This window comes from Anser brachyrhynchus, assembly GCF_964034855.1.
Source record: "Anser brachyrhynchus genome assembly, chromosome: 5".
NCBI classification, from domain to species: Eukaryota; Metazoa; Chordata; class Aves; order Anseriformes; family Anatidae; genus Anser; species Anser brachyrhynchus.
The window spans coordinates 25377895-25403012 of NC_137699.1; the positions used below are offsets into that span (position 1 = coordinate 25377895).

The following is a 25118-nucleotide window of genomic DNA, read 5'->3' on the forward strand; positions in this document are numbered from 1 at the left end:
AGCTGTGTACATCAGAACCAGAACCTTAAGAGGAATCCAGAAATGGCTTTAAAAAAACAGCAGTGTGTGTGAGTGGTATGGGTATTACTTACAGATAATAAAACACTGCTTCCTTGAACACTAGCACAGGGGACAGTGAAGTAGCTATTACTGAGATTTCTGAGCTTTGGTGGTTGTTTACATTTCTTTCTACATATACTTGGTTGGTCACTTTGCTCTAAGTCTGAGGATTAGACAAGAGTAACCTGGGTAACACTGAACCAGAAGTGCTTGAGTTTGGTTACATATGTGTTGTAAAAGCAAAAAGAGAAATTAGAAAAGTATTTCTTCAATTTTAAAATTTTGTTTCTCTTTATGCATTTGTCTAACAAGTCTGAAGAACCATTGCAAGTTGAAGATGTTACCTTTGATAAAAATCTGTGCATTATTATTTATGAAAACTAAATTATTAAGCTACGTTTGTGGGCTGGGATTTCACAGCAACTAAACAAAGGTTCAGGTTCATACTGCTCATTTGAATAGGAGATTCCTTTTACTCCTATCTTTTTTAAAACTCCTATCCTCCTGCATGTTGAATGCCTTTCTGGTATCCCGTTTATAAATGAGTGTCATTTTATACAGGCATTCATCTTTGTTCCTCAGGTATGGAAAAAATATTTTGGTCTGTGTTTAATTTTATCAGCAGTGGTGATATCATTTCTAATTGCTTGAGAGAATATTTTGTTTATTAGATTCATGCACTACATTTAGGAGTGTGTAAGATTTTGTCATGATCTAGTCGCCAGCTATCATAAACACCATGTCTTGTAACCCTTTTGTTAAACTTACTGAGATTGGTTTTTAAAGCATTTGAAGCATTTAGGTCCCACTGCCCTACCTGGGAGGTTGTTCTAGACCCAGAGCATTGACCCGCTGGATGTGCTGGTAGAGAACAATTACACCACTTCTCTGCAAAGGCTGAATTCACGTTGCCTTTCCTGTGACCAACTGTTTGTTTCCCTGGACATTGCAGTAGCCATGCTCTGTATCTGGCAGTTACAGGTCATCTTTCTTTTCCCTGACTGCAGATTCCAGATGAGTGCTAAGCAAGTCTTTAAGCGAATGCAATGCTTCTAGAATTTTACTGAAAATTCTCTCTCCCAGCACTTCATAGGATTATTTTTCCATAGCTGCATCACTTTGCTTCTCATTACTGATCAACTGTTACACAGATTGATTCCTTCTTCCTGCAGGAATGCAAAGGGAAATATTTCTTTACTGCGGTCTGTATATCTATCTGTAGGTTTGAAAAGTACTGTAGCAATATTTTTGGCATGTTACTGTTACAGTGCAGATCATGTACAAAAGTCAGAATAGTTATCTGTGGTAAAAAATGTAGATAACGTGAACACTGGCTAAAAATGTTTGTTTTGGTTTCTGGATCTTTCCTATTTAAAACAACAAACGTCCTGTGATTGGTCACGGCTGCCAGACACATTGAGAGCAGCGAGTCAAACGTTTTCCTCTACTGTCACCACATCTGCTGTTTTATTAAGTTTTGTTTATTATGTATTTACACAGTAACAATCCAAATATGGTATCTGCTTTGGTTTGGTTTGGTTTTCTAAAAAGTGAAATACGGTTTGTCTTCCTCTAACATAAATATTATATAATCTCACAACTCCTGCAGTGTGTAAGCCAAGGTACTGTGCAAATGCACAATTGTCCTTAAATGCCCACAGAAAAAGTTTGCAAATCTATCAGGTATTATCCATCCTTATTTATAGGCATGGACAGACTTGTGCAAAGTAAACTGAGGTAAAACCAATCAGCTTGTTTTCCCACAGTGATGACATGTTATTGCCTATGTTACCTCACAGTACAGCACAAGAAAGTGTTACAATCCACTCAGTTATTTCATTTATTCCAGAAAGTCAAGTCACTTCAGTGTACGTATATACTAAAAAAAAAAAAAATCACTCAGTACCACAAAGCTCTTTAAAGTCAGATTTCCATAAATTTGCACAGTACTAAATACTGGCAGCGTTAAGCAAATGAGAGCAAATAAGTACATTAAAGTGGAAAAATGACTTAAGCAAATAGCAGCTGTTCTGTACTGTTCTATACTATTTCTATAATTTCATATGTGGTCTGACTTTTTAATTAAAGAATGGTTTCAAAGTGCCTATAGGTAATCAAGAAATTACAAATGATTTTTTTAATTCTTATTTTTGCTGGTTCAACTGGAATTATAGCTGTCTTAATCTCCTGAATTTACCATTATTCTGCGGTTGCCATAGTGAAATCAGGTAGGACAGGCAAAGCTCTACTCGCTCTTCTCTTTGAACTTCACTAAAAATAATGCTTAATCTATTGGTATGGCTTTAGAAATAGCTTTTAAAAATGTTAATGTGGATTTAGCAGTTGTGGAGAGGGAGAGATATACACAGGTCTCTAAGTGGAAGTCCTATTTACCCTTGGCAAAACTATAGTACCTGTGTGAGAAGCCCAAATTTTCCTCAACCAGGAAAGGAAAGAGAGGCTTGAGGAAAAAAATGTATATGCCTGTGTCCATTTATACATCGTGCTGTCAGATGCTTCCTAGTGGTGCTTTTATGGGGGAAGAAGGAGTAATGGGGCAGCTGTTTGTTTTTGGTTTTGTTTTGTTTTTTTTTTTTTGACTGGGTAGCTGTGTTTTGTAACTGTAATAGTACCATAATAATAGTAATATTACCACATCATTTCAAGTGATAATTGGTTAGCATGCATCTTAGTAGCCTAATGGAGATAGCTTTGTCATTAGAGAAATTTCACGTAGCACAGACTTGGTACTGAGAAGCTCTGAATCCCACTGTAGATTCATCTGATTCTTCAAGAAGGTGATGCCAGGCTTGCTGAGTGTGTTGTATTGGCTTATAGGAATATGTAATATCTACGTAAGGTGTACTAGTCTGTTGTGCACAGGCCTACCTCTAAGTCAATTATTTAAAACTTTGTATAAAAGTTATCCCATGTGTAAAAGTACCAATTTATAAAAAACATCTGCCTCAAAGGCACACTAAGAGCTTTTCAGACCTCTCGTAGAAGACAGGGGTTGTTATGGAGAGATCCTAGAAGTAGAAGGAAAGGTGCAGTTGAAATTGCCTAAATGCTCACTGTCTGTCTAATTTAATGAGATGATCCAGTTGTTCTCCCTTTATTTATTCTCCCTGCTTATTTATTTTTCTACTTTTCTTTTTCTTTTTTTTTTTTTTTTGCCTCCCAGCTAACTACAGTTGGCTTAACCAGACAGGGAAACTCCCTCTTTTGCAAGACCACTATAAACTGAGGGGACAGACAGGAAAAAATATCTTAAGTGTCTTTTATGGCCTGTATTGGGATTCCATTACTCAGTTCAAGTAAGAGGCGTCATTCCCATCTTCAGCATACACAGTGATGTGTGCTCAGGTTGGACCAGCTGGAAGCCTTATGTCAGCACCTCTCCCTAACGCTGCTTTGTGGCTGTTCATGACAAATGGATGTGTGTGAAAGACAGCTTTCTCAGGAGGATACTGCAAGAAAACAGCAACTATGGAATTAGGAACCATTTTTAACCGCTATCCTCCATTGTGTTTTGAATGTTTTGGCATCACAATCACATGCACAGAGAGAACAGAAAATAAGCACTTCAAAAAGTAAACACAGAACAAAAAAATTCTCAAAATTTTTGGCTTATAAGGGGGAGGGAAAGACATCTGCCCACAACAGATACTAACCATTTAATATACTCGCTCTGAGCTTTTCAGCAACATAAGAACATAAATTTTTTTTTTAAAAAAGTAACTATGGTGTGGTGAAAGTTAGCCAAGTCTCAGAGTGAATGAGAACACTGGTTGCTGTTCGGCTGTTCTTGATGTTCCAAGCTGCTTACTTGCAATCTTAGTTTACTTGGGAGGGAAAAGCTGTATTTCGTGATTTTTCTTCTTGTTGCTTTTTTTTTCTATTAGTTTTGCTTTTGTCTTAGAAGGAGGAGCAGGACTGAACAGGACTAGAAACTCAATCATTCATACTTTTTCTATTTATTTCATTTAAAGAGAATGCTAGTGCAATCTTTGATGCCCTTAAAAGACTACCAACCGACAATTTTCCTTTATAAAATACACTTCCTGAAAAGTAAAAAGGGGTAAGAAAAATAGTTACAGTGAAAAGATTATTGAAAATTAGAAGTTTTCAGTGCTTAATGGATTTTCTGCATGTTTTATTAAAACGTTAAAAATATTTAACAGTGATGGTTACCAGACACCTAAACCAGCAATAACCGAGACAAATCCTTGTATTATACATAATGTTAGTATTGCAACATTTTGCATGGGTTTTATTTATAACTTACCCACTGATGCCATTAGACTCCATTTTCAATACCGTGGTTTTTATGGTGTCATCCAATTGAACAGCACGGATGTGTACATTATCCTGACCTCTGGAGGGGTGTGTGTGGGGGGGGAATGTAGTCACTCTGAGTTTATTTTGAACTTGTCTAAAAGGATTTTGCCATATTTAACACAGTGACCTTGTGGCTATTGGGACAATAACATTCACACCATCTTTGGGAAGAGCTAACACACAAATGCCATATATGGAGTAAGTGACTTGACACAAGATCAATCTAGCAATTGCATGGCAAAGATAAATAAAACATGGGAATACAGAGTCCAACTTCTTTTCCACTATTTTCAACACATTCTTATAGTTATATGAGGGAAGGTGTTCATACTAATTTTATCATGTTGCAGACTTCTGGCTCAATTCTCATCAGACATTGGTAGTAATATGTCACTGTTTATCTTGACAAATCTGCTATTGCTTCTAAACCTGCAAAAGTGATAGTATTTTCCTCTGATTCTTCCTCCTTCTAGACTCCCTTATAAGGCACTGTATATCTGTATAGCTTTCCTGCGAGCAGAATTTCTTATTTTAATGGTGAGCCAAGAAGGCTCAGCATGTAGTAAGCAAAGTTGAAATTAAGTTGTTTTTAGGGTTGTTATATACTAAGAAAGAATAAATAACTTGTAAATAAATCTAGATAGTGTTATGATTTTTTTCAGGTGAAAAGGTTTCACAGTAGAGCTGTGATTGGCTGATAGATACATAAAAAGTCTGTGTGTGTGTATATATGCATGTATATGTATGTATATATATTAAGTGAAAAAGAAGGCAAAAAGCTGCTTTTTTTGGAAAAGGCAGAAAATAGCCTTCTTTGCACATCCCCAGTTATGCACCAGTTTGAGTTAATAACAAATGTAATAATTCTACAAAAAGCCTTCATGGTGTCCTAAAGTCTCTGGATTTTTATTTTTATTTTTTTTAGAGAGACTGGATATTTTGCAGGTGACAAGTTGCTACAAAAGATTTACGTATCTCAGGATGCACGTTTTCCAAATAACTAAAAATTAAGTTATTTTCAAATGTGAAATGATGTAGGGCCAACTTGGGTTGTACAGACACGGGTTTTAATGTATTAACTCAGAAGGGCCCCAGGCATTAGAAGACATTCATAACAAAGAGTGTCAGTGCCAGGCACAACTAAAATTTGCCAGCAGATTCCAAAGGAGGCAAAGAGTATTTTTATTTTCCACATCAGAGGAGGTGTTTGCTTTCCTTCTGGCTGGAGATGAGGTGCCACAACAACGGGTAGCAAATGTAGCATTTTCTTCTTCATCTGTTCCCTGCTTTATACAGATAGGTGACTTACACTTTCAGAGACAGTAAATTTAAGTACAGCATCACACATAAAATATTTCTGCCTGTCAATTACGCACAATGGTGTGTTTGGCAGTTAAACTGCTAAGCAGCATTGTGTGAAGATACTCAGTGTGATTTACTATCCAGTCTTGGACTAATTCTCTGATCTGGGAAGTTGGAAGCGCAGATGAGCTGTCCTCCATTTGTTAACTCATCTGTTACATTGTTTGTTTTATTGTATATTTGTGTATAAGAATTCTGAGATACAGAATTGTCTAATAATTCATTCAGAATGTCTTGAGATATCTTTAATGCTGGTTCCAAGATTTATATTGAGCAAATGGTAATACAGGTATACAGTGCATTTACTTATCAACTTTTTTTGCGATCAAAATTTGCTGAACAACTTTTCCGATTAGCGTGGTTCCATTTTACAGTACTTATTAAACGAAAATAAATTGCTGTGAGAGCAGTCCTGCATCCCTTCTTAAATGCACTTTTGGCATATCCTATCGCTCTGGCAAGCACTGTCACCAGATAAACAGCTGCACAGAAAGAAAGGATTTCTGCAAACTAGGAGGCACTCACAGATTATTCAGATATCATCTTGCACTGGCCTTCAGATGGCCTGTTACTTCCAGCCCTAAAAATAAACAACTATTAATCACCTAATGGCAACATGAATTGACCAGCACTTATGGCTGCCTGGACCTCAATCTAACTCTACTCAAAAGCTTTTCTCATGTTTTCTGTCACCCAGGATAAGAGGTGGTTTGCAGCCAAGCATTCCTTTGAGAGGACTGCTCTGAGTTTAACAAAATGTTTCAAATAACATCAGTAACTCCTCTCAACCTAAAGCTTAAAACATGTAGAGTCAAACAATAGCAGCCTCCCATCAGCAGTCTCTGGAGAGGGAACTAATAGGGATAAGGTTTTCTCAGCGAAACAGTAACAAGCAAGTACCTCAGAAAGCACCATTTCTTGCCTGGGTTTCCTCAGAAAGTGCAGCTTACAAAGACAATATATGCAACAACCTCTTTTTCTCCACACTCTTTCAAAGGATAGCAATAATTTTGCAATGTCTAAACTGGTATCTACAACTAGCACCACTTAACTAGAAGTAGCATAGCATGTTGTAGGATGGAAAGGTATTGCTGCTTGAGTAAAACTAGTATTTAGAGGGCACAGTTAGTTCATATAGAATATCAGACTCTCGCCATCGGAAAGGAATTTATGAAATTTCTGAAGAAAATGTAGAAAACTTTTTTTCTATTGTGCATTTCAGACAGATTTTTTTTTTGGTTGAGATTCTTTTGCTTACTCCTTTGCCCATCATCCAGGGTGCTGTAAGCAATACAAGATCCTTACATTCCAGGGAAATTTGGACCTATCTACAAATTACCAGTAAGGTGGCTGGAATACTCTCTATTATCTCTAACTTCTTTTTAGATAGATACTGAAACTAACTTCTCAGACGGCTAAAATGCATTGTTTTCCAAAGTGCACACCTAAGTGATCTCCATTAATGCTAGAGACAACTGTGACCATAATTTCCATCAAACAGTCGAGCACTACAAGGATTAACAATTTCTTTCCAAAGCGCTGATATGAATATCATGTTAGTTTTCACTACAACAGCCTAATCCTGCAACACAGGCATAAGGAGTACCTTACAGTCTCTCTTTACATCACAAAACCTTACTGACTGGTGTGCATCTAACCCATTTCAAAGATGCTGAGACTGAAAAAGATGTTCTACCTTAAGTACACACAGCCACTTAGAGAGATGAGTGTCTCAAAGACTAATAAACAACAAAATATTATGTTTCAATAGAAGTTAGGACATAAACCAACAAAACTTGAAAAATTCAAAGTTCAGTCAAGGCTTAATGACGAGCTGCCTTAAGCCAGTATGTGTTTTCTTTCTCACTGCATCAGTCTTCACTTAGAAAGCCTTGATCCTTGTAAATCAGTGTAACCTTAATGTTATTTAATCATAGCTTTCTAAAGTTAATTTCCATGAGAACTATATTTAAAAAAAACCCTAACTTGTCATTGAGGATTATAAAAATCCTTTATTTGCCTGGAGAACAGTACTCAGATCTGAATGAATAAGTGTAAGTGGATAATGTGTTTCGACAGTTTGTTTATTAAAAATGTATTATGTAGCTAAAAGTTATATTGTATTTATAATATTTTAATGACAGTGCCTTGCACAGTTTTTGGTGCATTCTATTAATACGCATTTAAAAGTTGTGCTATGCAAAATTCTAAAATATTTTAAATGGTTCCTTATCTCCATATAAATATCACTCGATTTGTTTTTATTTCTCCAAATGCCAAGAGCAATTAAATCATATCATAAGCCTGATGAAATGCTGCTCTTTGATTGATGCTTTAACAGCATCATTGCAGAGAGAAAAAGACTCTAGTGTAAACCAGAGTAAGCTAGTGTAAAAAAAGCTCATTAAAATTTAATTGTATCCAAGAGAGGTGTGACTATAGAGACAGAGTCCTGATATTAGTTTCTGTCCACCTTTTTTCGCCTGACAACTCCAGCATTCCACATCAACTGAGTATCACATCAATATCTGGCATTCAAGGAAATGCTTACCTTTCTCAGCCCACAGGAAATTTCCATTTTTGAGTCAAAACCTACTTGGGAGTGGAGGTCTCACAGAATATTAATAGACTTTAAGTTTTTTCTTGTCTTCAGTAAAAATAAGACTTCATCCAACCACTGTAGTAACATCAAAGCTTAAAGCAGATTAGGTTTTACCTGCTTAATTTTACCTTAAGCAGCATAAACTGGATGCCTGGATCCCTGAGAAATAACACACTGGTAACTTCTCTGTGTGGGACTTGATATATTGCCTGCTAGTGCCACGTACACGTTTCCTATTATTTTTGAAAATATGTGATGGGAACTTGTTAAACTTTTTCTTGAGATACATTTGCCAGCTACATACCTTTTTCTACAGCTACTGCTACAGGTAGACAATTTTAAGTAGCTAAGGGAGCTTGGGAACAAAAATGTTGTTGCCTTCTAAGGTTACAAGTTAAGGACCAGATTTTTTAAGCAAAAAATATCTTTCAGTTACTTGATTTTACTAAGCATTGGATTTTTTTTCTTTGTTTCGACCAGATGTGGTGAAGTCAGAAGTAAGGAGCTGTGTGATACCTTGAAGGCACGTTTTATTTAAATCATAGAGTGTGCCCGTGTTTCACAAACAAAAGTGAAATGTAGAGGATTTAAAAAGTGAAGGGGGTAATACAAAGACACGGTTATCTTTGAATTGCATTCAGAGTTTTTAAGGATGCACTTCCTTTATGTACAAGTACCTTAATTTGATTTTAAGCCTCTATATAAATGAACAATAGTAGAAATAGATTGTTACGAATTAATCTGAACTAGGCTTGCTGTAGCTGTTTAAATGGAAAATTTCTTGCTAATCAAAGTCAGTTTCTGAGCAGCGGCTATTAAAATTTGCCAAGATATATAACACTGTGTCATCAGCAGTAGTGAACTGGTCTAGATGTAAGGAAGTTGGCTGACTGATGCCAATTGACCTTACTTGAAAATGTGGTCTGCAGTTGTTGCCTACGAGCCTCGCTCCGCCAATATCCAGTTCCCTCCATTAACACAAATAGGACTTCTACAAGTACCCAAAAATAAACCTTGACCCCTTAAAAAGTAAACTCAATAGATATTGTAGATTTTTATGTTTATACCTATAGGGTTTATTAATGCTACTAGTAAGACCACTTTACTCACAACTGTGATTCTCAAGAACTGTATTAAATTGATTTAGAATGTAATAATTTATTTCCGAATTGTTATAATTTCCATAGTGCAAGTTGGAATGCTCTAATCTGCTTGATATTTTAAAAATAAAGAAACAAAGCCAGCTTTCCAGCTGGCACTGACAGTGATTTGACATTAACAAGTGAGAGACCAGAATACAGTCCTTCAAAGGTACATTCAGATGTGATCTTCATAATTAAAATCACCAACCAGGTAGATTGCTATGCTTTCATTTAACAAGTACTTAGCTGAATTTTTGTAAAATATTTGCTTAGATGCATGTGTATTAGAAATACTAATTCATATGCCAGCATTTCATTATGAGAGTCTCTTGGAATTAGAACTATTTACATTGTTCTGAGATACATATAATCCATCTATAACAAATAGACTAAGAATAAATAAAGTGAACATTTATTTAAAAACAATTGCAAGATGTTTTACGTTTCTGCTCAGTATCGAGCAGTGTGTTGAAAATGCATTTTTCATAAAACCACATGCAAGGCTTTTTGATGGTGAAAAAATCAACTCCCAACAGCCACATGTCTAGGCAAATCCTTAGAAGCTAGTAGACCCCACACAGACATTCCAGAAGAAAAGACATTACTAGAAAGTAGTTTCTCTTAAAGTGAAGTAGAATATGTGTGAGCCTACTAGGCCACTTCGATAAATAAATAAAAGTCTTTTTTCTGTTCAAGTACAAAACTGGTTCAACTGGAGGGCAAGTTAAAGCCAGATTCACTTTTTACTTAGTTTTTTCTTTTCCTTTTTTTTTTCTTGGCTTATATGAAGATATGATTTTTTATTATTTATGTATTTATTTTAAGAACAACAACCATTTGGCTCTTTGTGCTCCAAACACACTTCAGGTTAGCTGAATTTTACCTTCCTGGCTTTTCATCATCTCTCTGTGAAACTCCTTTCCAGGAACAAAGGACAGCATCCCAGGTTTATCAACGTACAAATCTATACTCCTTTAGCTATGGGTCTCTTTCAAAATCAGCGTAATTAAACCAGTACAAAAGATTCTCTGAACACTCTTGAATTAGTGCAAGGCTAACTTATTTAGAGTAACATGATCAGACATAAGTTCTAGCTAAAGTACTGAGTCTGTAACTATATTCAAGCTATATTTTACTATTTCCAGCATCTAACTTAAACCCTTCAGTTTATTCTTCGAGTGACACCGTCTGCTGCCCTTAGTCTAAGTTTAATCTTCTGTATCAAGCCTAAATTAGGCTGCAGTTCCTTGGTAGCCTAAACTAATCCATGAGCTTTTGTGATCCGTCTTTCTTCTTGCTATGCCGTGCGGTCATAAGTCTGTCTGCCTCCCTTTTGGCACTTCTGGCACTCTGACCCTGCACTGAAGTGCTGCTAGACTGCCTTGGTTGCCTTGTACTCACAACTTCTCATGTCGAAACTAGACAATGACTGAAACAGGATTTTTGTAATGCTACCTACAATAATTGATTTTTAAGTAAAGTTATGCAACTAGTGTGGACAAGTTTTACTTGCTATGTTTATTATATTCCAAAGGAACCCAGCATCTGTATTTCTTGGTTTTTTTCTATTTTTACTGCACAAAATATGGAATTAAAACCTTAATTACCTTGATCTCATTTCAGCTAAAAGAAAAGGCCATGTAGTTCAAAAAGCAATAGTTTCCCTGGAATAAGTAGAACTACTGTTTTTTATAACCTGTGTCTCTAAGCTTTTCAGGATAAGAACTAAAGACATGGGAAAGGAGGGGGTGGGGAAGTTAAACACCTAGTTAGGGGGTTTTACAATTTGTCTGAGCAAGAGCAAAATCCACAGGATTCCACAGCCAGTTACATACATTATAAGCTTGCTTTTTCATTTTAAACTTAAACCTCCTTCAAACAGCATGTCTTCCTCATGAAATGAGACAACCTGGCCTGTATCGCATACAGTATCGCTACAGCGTCAGAATCATTTGGTATGTTCAAAGGTTTTTTTCTCCTCATTGCTACCAAATGAGTCCCCTTTCCATAGCAATACAAAGTAAGCACTCTGTCATTTTAGTTTATTCTCCTGTAAACCAAAGTCACCAGTTTGTTACATGTTAAGACCAATGCAGAAATATTATTTTCATCTTTACAGTTTTCAGCACTGAAATTTGTTCATTGTGATGACATATAGGCACTTTGGAAGGAGTCAAATTGAAAAGGATAGTTCTTACTTCTAGGTTACACTTCCCTACCTCATCCCCTTACACAAAAAGGTTAAGTGTCTTTTCAAATTAAGGAAGCAGTAATTAACCAGTGGCATTGTTTGTGATTTGCCAACTCTGGGCGTTAATGAGAGAGAAATTAGCACTTAGCAGCAGGAGTTCCTGATCCTCAGTGGCAAATACTTAATGTGCCAACAAGTTAATTTTGGTCTTAAGTACTCCACTTAAGTGTTTTTAAACAAAAGTATGGCATGTTTTTTATGTGATCATACATATGCTCCTTGTGATATAAAGCTATAATAGAAGGAACGATATGATACAGTGAAAAAGTGCCACAGGCAGCACAGGGCAAATACTAACACAGTGAAAAGAGGGACTGATGTATGCGTTCATGCTAAAGATGTAGTTGCTCCTGCAATTAGCGGCATGCAGTGTGCTTGTATATATAATTTATCATCGAATTTGGCATTTCTGAACTTTTTTTTTAAGCAAACGATATTCCTGAAAGTCTGATTTTATGAGTAGTGATGATAAGATAGAAAGACATCATCTTTTTAAGGGTCTTAAAATGTTAATTTTATTAGAAATTGTAAGTTTAAATACGTAACAAGTAACTTAAGCACGGTGCTCCATGCATTCTATGGTGGCTAAGGGATTCAGACTGCCACACAGAGCAAAATGAGCCCCTTAAAACTTGGGCTGAGCAGCTGCTCATTAGCATCAAGTTTTTTACCAGGTAAACACACTACTGAGCAAGTACTCACGTATGTTTCATTAATTCTGCCCTGCATGAAATGGTGCAATAGAAACGTAAGGATCTGTATCGCAGGGAGATTTCCGCTTTTAAAATAACATTAGTTAATACATAAGTACATCCACCCTAGCTCCTTGCTGCATGTAGGCTAGCTGGCCTCCTTGTTGCAGTACTGTCCCACATGAACCTCAAAAAATGGGAATGGAGACAGGTCCTTAGAAGCAGTGGAGGCTGAAGTTGTTGGCCGGCCAGGGAAAACTTAGGAGCCATTTTTTAGTCTGTGCTTGCTTCAGTACTAAACATGTTGGAATACGCTAGTTAGTGCATCTGGACGTGTCACCATTTTAACCTTTCTACTTTCAAATGGCATCTTTCAGTTTCAAAAATACCATTTGCCAAGGTGGCCTCAGCTATGCAGAGGGGTAATTTACTCAGCCACTAAATTGCAGCCTCTTCTAAGTCGGAGAGCAGTAGCCATAAACGAAAACGTTACAACACTATGCAGCAGTTTCGGGTAAAAGACTACCATATCTAATTGAAACGGCAGGAGGAAGCCACAGGGGTTTCTTCTTCCTTTGATGCCTGTTCTATTACACGAGCACATCAAATAGAGTTTTCCCTCCACTGTTGGAAAGAAACCACCCTAATGAAGCCAGTCTGGCACTGCCCACAGTTTTGAGTGCTTGCATTGTCTGCCGAGTGGACATTTAGGTTACTGTGCATCCCCCCAGTGCATTTTTATTATAATTAAACATTAACAAAAACTGGCTACCATATTGGTTGAGTACTCAGCACAGCTCTGCATATAAACCATTACATGACATTCTATTGAACTTTTTCTTGTACAGACGGTATCTAACAGCTCATCCTGCACTGTTGTTTTTGGCAAGTTCACTACAGCATATAATAAATCAAGGAAAGAAAAAGCTTTTTGGCCTAATGTTGTACAGACTGCTGTAATGCTAGACTACAGAAAGCAGTTCTGTTTTTAGACATCCTTTTACTAACCCAACATTCATAATTTATGATTTCACTGTAAAATTCCTGCAACACTACACCAAAAGTAGTGCTGCCCTTTAATTAAGTGCTCTCAGTAGGAAAAACGTGAAACTGATGTGCAAAACATATCGCAGTACACAGTGATTGATAGTGATTACTTCTTTATGAACCCAGCCTGAAGGTCTGAACTTCCTGATGGGTAAAATAGTCCACAGGGCTACTTCCTGAGATTGCCTAGTGGGGATCAGTCAGAGCTAGTAATATCTGAGGAATTCCTCAGGCACATTCAAGAGATGTTACAGCAGAAACTTTGTTTCTCTACGAATTCTGCTTTACACTAATAATTACCTGAACAGTAATTCATTATAGAAGTTATGTTTTAAGGATTCATTGTTGATTGTTGTGGTATTGCAATTTGCATGAACTGGGACTTGCATCAACCCCTGTATTTCTAATGCCTACATATCCAAATCTAAAAAAGCTGAGTGCATGGCAAGAGTAACTTCTGTATGTGTCAAAGTTACTAAATGTTATTTAAGACATTGGTCTGTTTTTACTGTCATGAGCAGGCTATTCAAAGAAAAAAAGACTAATGTAGGTTGTTTGAGTCTCTAACAAGGATTTTTATTCATGGAATGTGACATTAATGATATATATCAATTCAACATTGATTAAAATTTGCAAATTAAGCAGAGGTCAAATACTCTCTCAAATTTGGTAGTGAAATTAGCAGAAGATTTACTTGCGTTGGAATTGCAGAGGTGGGGAATTAAAGTACACCTAGCACAACCACATAAATTCATTTTCCTTTTTGCTTGATAGATTTGGCCCTGGATTAGTGATCTACTGGTATGGATTTATTGAAGAGCTGGACTGTCATCGTGAACGTGGTATCCTGCTAAAAGACTGCTTTCCTACTGACATTGTGACTCTGCGACACAGCATGGCTCAACGCTGATGGTGGGAGGAAGAGGTAAATCCGGAAGCAATTTTACTTTCCTGCAGTGTAAACTAATAGCAGCATCTGCCCTGAACTTCAGCTGAACTCCTGCTGCCCGTGCTTATGCTACTGCCTCTTTACACAAACATATCAAGAGTTTCTGTTTTGCTTCAGACCTCTGTTGTGATCAGCCAAAAACGACAGACACAACCCACTCATTATCAGCATTTCTGTCTCTGTCAAACAGCTAGTTCCTAGATACTCATAATCTTTCTTCCTTCCGGATGGCTTCTTCGAGCATTCTAAACAAAGAAAAAAGTGCAGAGGATGAAAGGTGCAACTTTTAGTTCTTATTCCTGTTGCAGAGTCACCTTTAAAAATAAGGGACTTTATGGTTTCACTCACAAGTTTATTCAGTGTTAGTGATCTGGCTGAAACACCTACACGGGGGTGGAAAACTGGTAAAGGCTGTTATTCTGGGGCTTAAAACAATACCGTGCATAGCTCATAAAGCCCAACTGCTAGGACAGGATCATGTAACTTCTGGCTCTTACAGTAAAAAGCCAGATATTTAGAGAATAATTAGTGTATGTTTCCTTGCTGTCTCATTGCTTTAAAAAAAAAATCCCAAGTTAACTATTAAAAAAATAACTAGAGTTAGGGGATTTTTAGGGAGTGGAAGTGAAAAGCAAGGATTCATTTTATGTATATGAGCCTGTGAACTTTGTGGTATGTAGTCATGTTTTTATAAAAAAAGTTTAATGATGCCAAAATAACTTGTGTTTTGTCTTCCCTTCTCTCTCTCCCCACCCAAGAATCCATACCTAGGAGTTGTTCTCTTAAGTAATGAATCTGTCTTAACCCCTGTAGGTACTGTAACATGCAATTTTCTGGTATACTGAAGTCTAGAAGAACAGTGTGCAGGGGCTCTCTATGTGGGTTACTTTTGAAGAAGATTATCTTGCTGGTGTTCAAGAAGGGGAGTAGAAAAAAGATAAAACAGTGCTTCTTATAGGACAGATAAAGCATACAAGTGGGTTAAAGTTTCCTGAGTACTCCTGTATTCTTGTAAGATAATTATTTTTCTCTTGTTGGAACCACCATGATTGGAAATACACTGAGGTGGGCGTTAGCCCCCCTTGAAATTTTAAGGGGTTCAATCTCATTTTTTCTATACTCAGCACCACTCAGGGAGCAATATTTGGACTCAGTTTTGCTCTAAGTTAGAGATCTCTTAATAAATAGTGCCAAGCCCAGCAGCTGTTTTCACTACTCTTTTCTTTGCTAACAGACATTCAAGAAAGGACAAAATATTTTCAACAGTCAGTCAGCAAGAGTTTGTCTGTATGTTCCCATGTCCAGATTTCAACAGCAGTTAGGCAGAGGTACAGATTCTGTTGTGGAATTAGAGGTGTATTAACAGTATTAACAGTCCCCTTAAAGCACAAGTTTATAACCTCTTCCATAAGGAAAGGGTCTTTAAAACATTACTGTGCATATTCATCATCTTTTTTCAGTTGGGGTGATACTTTGTGCATCGGTATGACTTCAGAAATCACATACAGACTTTCTGCAGTCTCACCTTGAGTTTAAAGAAAGGATTTTTTTTTAGATGCATGCACAGTATTTTTATTTTGAATTTTTAGTTCTTAACACTTTCTAGTAAGCTTTAAAGAGGAGTTTATCATTTTGACAAATTTTTCATTGTCAGAAAAAAAAATATCCTTAGTCTTCCAAGTGCTCTTTTCCTTGCTGAGAGATAAGCTAGTTTAGCCCCACTACAATGAGCAATTGGCATGGAGAGACTATTTGCTTGGTTTTGAATGTGTTCTAGTGAAAAGACTTATTTAAAAAAAATATTCAAACACCTGCAACTCATTTATGTTCAACTATTTAAGGTACTGTGCTTAGCTTATTTTACCTGACCAGCTTTATGCATCTGCACATAAAGATGCACAGAAGCAATCTGTGAAGTGTACCTGCTTGATGCTACACAGAAGCTGCAGTTAGGGTGTTGCTGCCCCTGGGACTTTTAACTGTGGATTAGGTTAGTGGCATGTGTAAAATCAAGAGGAGAGTAAAAAAAGTAATAACTGTGCATTATTGTAGGAGAAAATTCAGAAGTAATGGTTGTTTAAGTGAAATAGGTTTTAAGGGCAAACTGAATTTGTTTTAGCTAGTGCATATGCTTTCTGTTGTATGAAATCATTTAAATCAGCTTTTACATAATGCACTAATGCTGTTTTTTCTTTTTGAATAAATTAAATTTATCTGCACAGATGTTGAAAATTCTGCTCAACCTCCATCAAAGCTTTGCTTTATTTGTTTTTACATTAAACAAATTTATGTGGGGACACACAGATAAATCAGGTTAGGCTTGTATTTGTTTATTTATTCCTCTACCTAATGCTGTGACATAACAGGTTGGAAAGCAGTACAGCTGTCTTTGATTAAAGTTTTGACCTCATCTTTATATATATTGACCCCTTTAAGAATCTTGGTATTAGAATGAAGTTGAAATAAGCCACAAAAATGTGCATACTGTGCTAATTAAATTAAGTGTGATCAAGCAAACTTTGCCACCACAAAAAATTATGCTGTGTCAGTACTTTAAATGCTGAAAACAGGACATCATAAAAATTAAAACTACATTGTTATTCCAACTTTTATATTGCAAGAAAACCTCCTTTGTGTATTTTCTGTTTATCGGATGTAAACATCAACTTAAGTATTAAAGAGGAGAGACTACTGTTTGCTTGTGGGTTGTTTTTTGTTGTTTTTTTTTTTTTAAACAATGATGTAGCCATTAGAACCCTAACACTAAAGCCATATCCAGTTTTATGGAGTATTCTGTAGAGTCTGCTAATGAATTATGCCAAGCCAGAAAGCAGAAGTGTGCATAAAACTGAATGATGTTCTTACTGGCATATATAGACTTGCCAAGCATCTGCTCTTACAAACACTATAATAAAGCCTGTTAGAAGCTTTAGAAATTGGTGCAGTTGTGTTGAACATGGAAGTAAAACTTCCTTGCATAAGAGTAACAGCACAATTGTTGCAGGGCACACTGTGGTGTACATCGGTCCAAACTAAGAAAACAATTTTAGCATTCTTGTATTCTGGGAGCTCATTACTAGCATGAATTGAATAATCTTTCCCTAAAGCCAGCTCAGAGCTGAACAAAACTTCTGATCTAAAGATGAAGAAAAAGAACCAAATGTCTTCCTGTGCTTACCTCACTACTTTTTTATGATGATAATAGTATATGTAGTTCATAAACACTTTTTATCCTATTTTGCTGTACTTGCTTATTCAAAAATCTCATTCTTTCCTGGTATTTGCTTTCAGATTTTGCTTTCAGATTTCTCCACCACCTTTTGGGTTCTCTCTACCATCCAAGCTACTAGAGAAGACTATTCATGGCCCTTTCCATTTGCCTTTACTTCCTGCCCTTTTGCTTTTTCATCTTGTTGAACTATTTCTCATTTATTTACTCAGTATCATTTACCCTTGTTTCCCCTTTGAAAAAATCTGTCCTATGTTTTCTACTGCCTGCTTCTGTTTCTGCTAGTACATCTGAGGAGTGCTGTTTCCAGTTCCAGTTCAGTGTTAGGGCTCACCCACCATCTCGAGCAATTTTGCCTTTACTCTAACTTAGATGGTGGCTTTTGGTACTGGGTGGACTGCCCTCACATTTCCTTGTATATCCCCACGGTGTAACAGACCTGTGATGCTGTTCTGCATTCTCTTGGTCTGAAATATCATTTCAGGTCATTTCCACAGGCTGGGAATGTTGACAGAGCAGAGCTCTAATACAGTTTAATCATTCCTATCTAGCACAGTTGTACAAAGGACAGTAGGTAGTGCATCTGTACTAGAACATGGGCAGGGCCTATATTAGGAATTTGGCTGTTGAGACTGGCTTTCTGCAAGCACCTGCCAAGCTTGAGCAGTGCTTTTCTGAGAAGTTCTATGGAAGTCAAAGGTTTGGCTTCCCTCCTGTGCCAAAATTTCCTTAGTTCAAAAGGGAAAAGATGGCTAGCTCCCCATTTTTGAACCGCAGTTGGTCTGGCAAAAGCTCATACATCCTATGGGTTGTTCCTGTTTACCAGAGCTGATTATGTCTCCGCAAGGGTCAATTAAAAAAATGCATGGAATTGAACTCGATTCTTCCTCTTACTTGAGCTGAATTGGTTTCACTACTTACATAGCTGCTAAAGGGATCTTCTGCAGTTAGATGGTGAATAGTGAGTGAGGATCAGTTGTAAGAAACATGCTTTTGTAATTTTGGGGAATGAGGTTATAAATATGTTAAGACCAATGCTGCTCAAGTATTAATTTAATGCTATGGAATAAAATAACAGGCTGCCTAGAAAACCCCCAAAATCACACCTATCATGTTATTCTAAGTCACAAAGGGCTATTTGTTGTGGATTTGCAGGTTATTCAGAAATAACTATTTTATTACGTTGACAAAAGAAACCTCAAGGGCTTGCTCTTTACAGTTGTGTGATAGGAACTTCGAGTGTGCCTGTTGAAAAATGAGCTAGCTAACAATGGGACCTTGGCAGCAACTTCGCCATTTATAGAGAAACCGTCTATCTAGGACGATCTGTATAAAATAGACCTCGCTTAGGTTAGGGAAAGGTCACAAGTTACACAAAGTTTGGATAGTCTAAATGCGTTACTCAAAACTAACTCTCCTGTGTATAGTAAATATTATTTGAACCTGTATTATTAAGAACATGCCAGGATTCAAAAGATTAAATAAGGAAGATGTAATTATGAGCTAAATAATAAACAGAACAGTTTTAGTCCCCCTTGTGTTTTTCACTTTCCTGCTATTGTTTCATATGTGGCTGTTATACAAAGAGCAGCTTAGGTCAGCTACTATAAATTACGGTTTTCATACAATAGTAATCTACTAAAATTATTTCAAAGCTGGATCAAAGAGCTTCAAAAGACTTTGTGAAAACTTTTCTACATAATAAAGAGACTTCATTTTGATGTCCTGTTTTTATAAAGATTTCTTTCTTGATTTAGATTGCATCTTACAGTACTCAGCTAGCTGCGTTAATATTATGTTATTGGAACACACAAGATCTACATAATTTATTCGCAGCCTAAAATAAATGCAAAATTGTAATATCGAATAACCTCTTTTTAAATGCATTACCTGGTATGTTTTTCAGGCTACGTTTCCTAAGCTGACCTAAGTGAAAAGACTTTTCCTTTATTATTAAAGAAAAAACAGGATGATTTCCAGTGAAATTTTATCTGACTTTCTTCCCTCTACAAACATAAAAATCACGTTCACAATGATAACAATTCTTCACAATAGTAGCAGTAGTTCTGTTTAGTGGCTTTTAGCTGACATCATGTCCTCTAAGACATTAGTCTCCCCTGGACTTCCTCCCCTCACTCCTGGCTTTCACCTAACCTGAACAACCGCATGTCATCTGCGCAGATCCATAGATGTGGCATTGCAATGTCAAAACAAAATGAAATGTCAATGGAAGTGTATGGAGACAAAGTAACAATATTGAAACCATGTCAGTGCACATCTACAGAGACCGTGTTACTCTGTCACGGTGATTTTAGGAAGATCACTTTGAGATGTTAAAATGAAATGAAACTAAGTCAATTAGGTAATAACAATTGAGGTTCAGGGATTAATTGAGGGCCTAAGGTGAAGCCAGTGACCATTAACCCCAGCTAGTTATTAATTCTCAGAGAAATATCTGTGGCTAAGGTTATTCTCATTATGAGGAGGGGTTTTTCCCCTATATCGTGTAAATACTTTTTGCTGTAGCCTCAAACAGCGATAGCATGAAGGGCACTGCAATGCACGTTAGTGCTAACTTAAATTTTCCTAGAAAGTGAATCCACCTAATACCTGGCAGAAACTTTTTTTTAAACACAAGTGATGGCACTTAATGATTTAACCTGATGTCCAGTCAAGCATCTATGATGAGACAGATTTACTGTAATGTTTACCTCTAAGAACTTTCCTAATTTAAACAATAGGAACACGGAGAAGTATTAGCACAGAACAATACATTCATACAGCAACTACTGTTTGCTTGGCACAAGCATTCATCATAAAGCAGACATGTAAAACAATCAAACAATTACAGAACTGTTCCAAACAATAATGATATTTAAAAATACTTCTAAAAATAATTATTTAAAATATAACAAGAAGCAAGTCAAGATCACAAATTTTATGCAAATTCAGGCTTCCAAAGTATACAACTGTAGAATGAAGACATAAATGCATTATGTATTATGATATGTAACATCTCCTTTCTACAAAGAATGAGAGATTGGTACCTGGATCAGCGCTTCGTAAGTACAACGTACTGTACAAACACAAGTGAAGTCTCCCTAGGCTCACATCCTAAGGAGAGAAGAAAAGTAATATAATTGTTTTATTTTTATATATTTATAAATATTGATTTCTTTATAAATATATTACTCTGTATACTTTTATATATTACTATTATATATTACTATATGTAATTATTATTGCTACTAATAAAAAAGCTACCCTCTCTCTTTCAAAAGTCCTATTTTATTTGTTTGCTTTTTTTTTTATAGGTGTTTTGGTAGAGGTCTTCAGTAAAGGGCAACAACAGTATACTTATCCATACCTTACAGAACAGTATTCCATGTTTAAGTGTTGAGGAGAGTACAGAGACATTTCTGCAAGTTGACAAGTGACAGTGACATTGACAGGGCATGGCACAGCCAAGTGGATGAGCTGCACCTTGAGAAGCCTGTGCTAGACCCTACACAGAGCTGGCAGGTTTTGGAGCTGGAACTGTTGTGTTCTGGGCTGTCTCCCGTGTGAAGCTGCATGGAAGTACTTCAGAAGTGTTATGAACATTTCTAAAAGAACTTTGGGGATGCATGGTATATTACCAGAAAACAAAAATGGTGTAGAAACAGTCCACAAAAAAAATCCAATATTTCCCTTTATTTTTTTTGTTTTGCTTTTCCATAACAAGCATTCACATCACACTCCCCATTTTGTGTTCTGCCTCAGCATAACAACTCCATAATGAATGGAAATAAAAATTAATTTAATCAGTTTGTTCCCATACATGCTTTAAGCAGCCTCCTTTTCTATGTGTTTGGCATTGTATTAAATATAAATGAGTAAATACATTTAGAAGAAAAATGGTCTGGTGACCTATCTTGAAAAGACAGTCTAGGTACAGTTGGATCTCAAGACACAGATCCATCCTTCCTGAAGCAATACAGATCAGTTTAAATGTCTAACCTGTTGTTAAAGAGCCTCCAGCGATGGAGATGCTTAGAAAAATTGTGTAGATCCATTCCACTATCCATTTTTGGTTAGAAACATATTCCACTGTCTTATCTAAATCTTTACATTTGCCATAAAGCTCCAGGCTCTCAATTCTTGCAATTGGTTTAATAATCTTCACAATCCTGTCATTGCTGACCCAATACTCAGCTTTACTGATGATTGCAGCTTCAGAGAGTTGGAGGCTCCAGTGGAGCCAAGGTTTCCTGCGCTTTTCTTTCACCCTAACCTTCCTACAAGGTTTTCAGTAGGCAACCAAAGGGTTTTAGGAGATGTTTGTGCTCCAACAACCCACAACCCTGGGAAACAGCAACATTTTCTGGCTTGACAAGCAGATGTGTCACAGGAATGCAAGACAGTAAGTATCACAGACTGAGCTTTGTCTCCCATCTACCTAATCCACACTGGACTTAAAACAATCCTGCCCATTAATGCAATGCGAAGCAGTTTTATGTTCCTTGACTGGAGATAGTATTAGCTTTACTTGAGTAAGTACCTAACTGAAGACAGATACAAAGATAAAGTCTCTCAGACTTGAACAACAGTGGGGAGTTTTAATAATGTCCCAGGTGAGGTATCTGTTAGACTGGAAAACTAACACTGAAGAGTCTATTTAGAGGGAAAATACATTACCACTTGTTATAGCGAGTCTTTAGTGTGCAGTTTACAGTCCTCCCATCCCCACTTTACAAGCTGCACATCTCTTCCCTTCGTTATTTACTCAGGCACAGAAACTTATTTATACCTGGCATTCAGTTTGCAAGAGCCCTGTCTTGAATGCTCACCAGACAGAGCTGGATTTCTCTTACCCTTCCTCCTCTCTGCCCCCAGACAACGTGCAAGGGCCTACAAATCTGTTTCTAGTTTTTCATATCCCTACACCATTGCATTGTTAAATCAGATCCAAGACAGTGAACTGGTGCAGCACCACACATGTCTGTGTTTAGGAGCATCACACTGACTCATGGTGTCTGAGGATTTATTCTTTTATTCATACCTAGGGACTGTACTTCATTCAGCCTTATTGGTCTTCTGCAGTGCTGCTGTCATGTTAACAGGCTACATTTTCCAAAATAAGAATCATAGAATGGCTCGGGTTGGAAGGGACCTTAAAGATCATCTAGTTCCAACCACGTCCTCTTTCACCAATGAACTGTTGGTGAAACATCATGAACTGCTTCACTCCTCCCATTGTTCAGTTTTACTTAAAATATTATTTTTCATGTATTAATAACATGTCAGTTCTATTTTTATTTTCAAGAAAAGTGCTGTCATGCTTCTTCCCCATTTTTCCCTACTATACTCTTTTGGTCCAGTTCTTCTCTCAGAAGTACCCAGCACAAAGCTCTGCTTGCTTCATGAAAACAAACAGAAGTCTCCCCTCTCAGATGCCCAGCCTGGCCACAGGTGTTCTTGCAGCTTAGCGAGGAGAAGCCTCATGCATCCTGAGGCAGCCTGCAGCCTCAGGAAGGCCACCAGAGGAAAGCCCCCTGTCACCAGGGGCTCAGCGGCAGCTGTGCTTCGCCCTGCCCTGGTGTGCAGCAGCCACAGCAAGGCTCTTGAGAGCCCCTCACCTCGCTGGGTCAGTACACAGGCATCCTGTGCCAGAGGGGACGGGGACTGCTTCTGCTGAGCTGTATGCAGCAAGAGGCAGCGTCTCCTCAGTCAAAGGCAGCTTCTCTCTCACAGCATACTCTGCTGGCTGTCTCTAGGGTACTGGCTTTTTTGTTTGTTTCCAGTTTCATTAATGAAGTTTTGTTATTTTCCACTATGGTTTTTACTGTTGTCTCTCTCATCTGATTCAATTTGTTGATCTCCCCTGCTCCCTTTCCATGTGCTTTATTCCAGCATTTAAAACACACACACATTTAGAGACAGTCACCAGCAGGTTCACAAGTGACACTTTATGACTTTAATGAACACAAGTTATGCTTTTAAATGTTAGCCAGGCAAATGCATTACTGTACTTCCCACTGATGCACCAACAACGTTAAAGCACAATGTTACAACAGACTTCCTCTGTCTAGTTAGCCCTTGTATAGCAAGCCCATAAGTGATGGCTTCCTGTCTTCATAAATACTAACAGCTAAACAGCAAAGCATTTTCTGATTTCTTGGCCTCATATTTCCTTCAAGGATATCAAAAAACATTTTCCTGAATTCTTTGGCAAGGTGCATTTGATATGTATCAAAAACAGAGGAAAACAAAAGGAGAGGGCCCATCATAAGGATGAAACCCCAGCCTTGACGGGCCAGCGACTGAAGAACCAAAACGTAACTAATTTGATAGATGTAGTTCCTCTAAACATCTAGTCCTATAGCACTCAACCACCAATGGGGTTAGCACTGACCTGGCTTGGGGTTGTAAGCTGTTTTACAGCATATTCCCCTTGTCTGCAGTCTTATTTTGATTTCTCACTGTCTCTATTCTCCTCTCTGCGGTGCTTTCTCTCAGCTCCACAGGTCCAGATTGAGAGGCAGCTTGTGAGACTTGTATACTGGCTAAATACTTTCCATTTGCCAATATACAAAAAAGATATTTTTAAATAATTGTTTTGTTGTGTAGTTTGTTTCATCTCTCTGCACTGTTCTCACTTTAGGAATTTCCATTTGACCACACAACTGGAGTAATGTCATCTTCTGAAATGACCTTGATTCAGTTTATCTGCTTAAATTGGGGACCCAGGTCATCTCCTCTACTGTAAATCACCACTCCTAAAGCATCTTAAACACAGACTTGCAAAGCTCTAGTGATGCAATTTAAAACCCAATGCTTGGAGAAGGAACACGCAGCCAATACATTTCTCTTGTTTGTCTATAGCTTCTGCCAAAAGTACCCAGATGTAGATACTGCCAGGGTACTGACAAGTTTTCGATGCATCTGTGGCACAAAGTGTACTGTATGGCAGATGAGCACATAGAAGGTGCAGAGGTTTGTCATAATATAAACGTTACCCTTGAGCTGATAAAATTGTGTGCCATTGTTCATCTAGTGAGAAGGGCACATAAAATACTACTTGAATTCAATCAAAAAAGTTAAACCCACAGCTTTCAGAAATGCAACTGATTTGTTCCAAAAATAATCTTACAATATGCTGTATCAGACAGTGAATATTTGGTTCATCTTTTAAAACACATGTCTTGAGTCACTGAACCATCCCAAAACAAAGCTCAGATCACAAAAGTGCTAAATTTTCAAATAACTGAGTGCTGATGTTGGGCTGCTCGCAAGGCAAGTGTTGCACAGGCCCACCATTCTTCCATATTTCTAAACATATGAAAGCTAAACAAGATGGGTCCCCATAGGGACTAAGACATGGCTGGCCTGAACCAAGGAATGAGCATACATACAACTGTCTTGAAATGCACTCTATCTGCTTCCTCCCATATTCCCCCCATC

At 37.3% G+C, this 25118-nt stretch overlaps 2 protein-coding genes across 8 annotated transcripts in view; one reads left to right on the forward strand and one right to left on the reverse strand.

Moving 5' to 3' along the window:
- CDIN1 (CDAN1 interacting nuclease 1) overlaps positions 1–17140 on the forward strand; it is a 126294-nt gene extending 109154 nt beyond the window's left edge. For 4 of the 5 annotated variants that reach the window (XM_080594165.1, XM_080594160.1, XM_080594164.1 and 1 more), the window contains one exon: positions 14272–17140. In XM_080594165.1, the coding sequence (XP_080450291.1) occupies positions 14272–14407 (136 nt within the window). In that variant the 3' untranslated portion in view covers positions 14408–17140. The remainder of the gene's footprint in view (positions 1–14271) is intronic. The other variant, XR_013951944.1, reaches the window with a different exon arrangement.
- Positions 17141–25118, reverse strand: part of LOC308195932 (uncharacterized protein) — a 39810-nt gene continuing 31832 nt past the window's right edge. For all 3 annotated transcript variants that reach the window (XR_013951949.1, XR_013951950.1, XM_080594167.1), the window contains one exon: positions 17141–20789. The gene's annotated coding sequence lies outside the window, so the exon portion shown is untranslated. The remainder of the gene's footprint in view (positions 20790–25118) is intronic.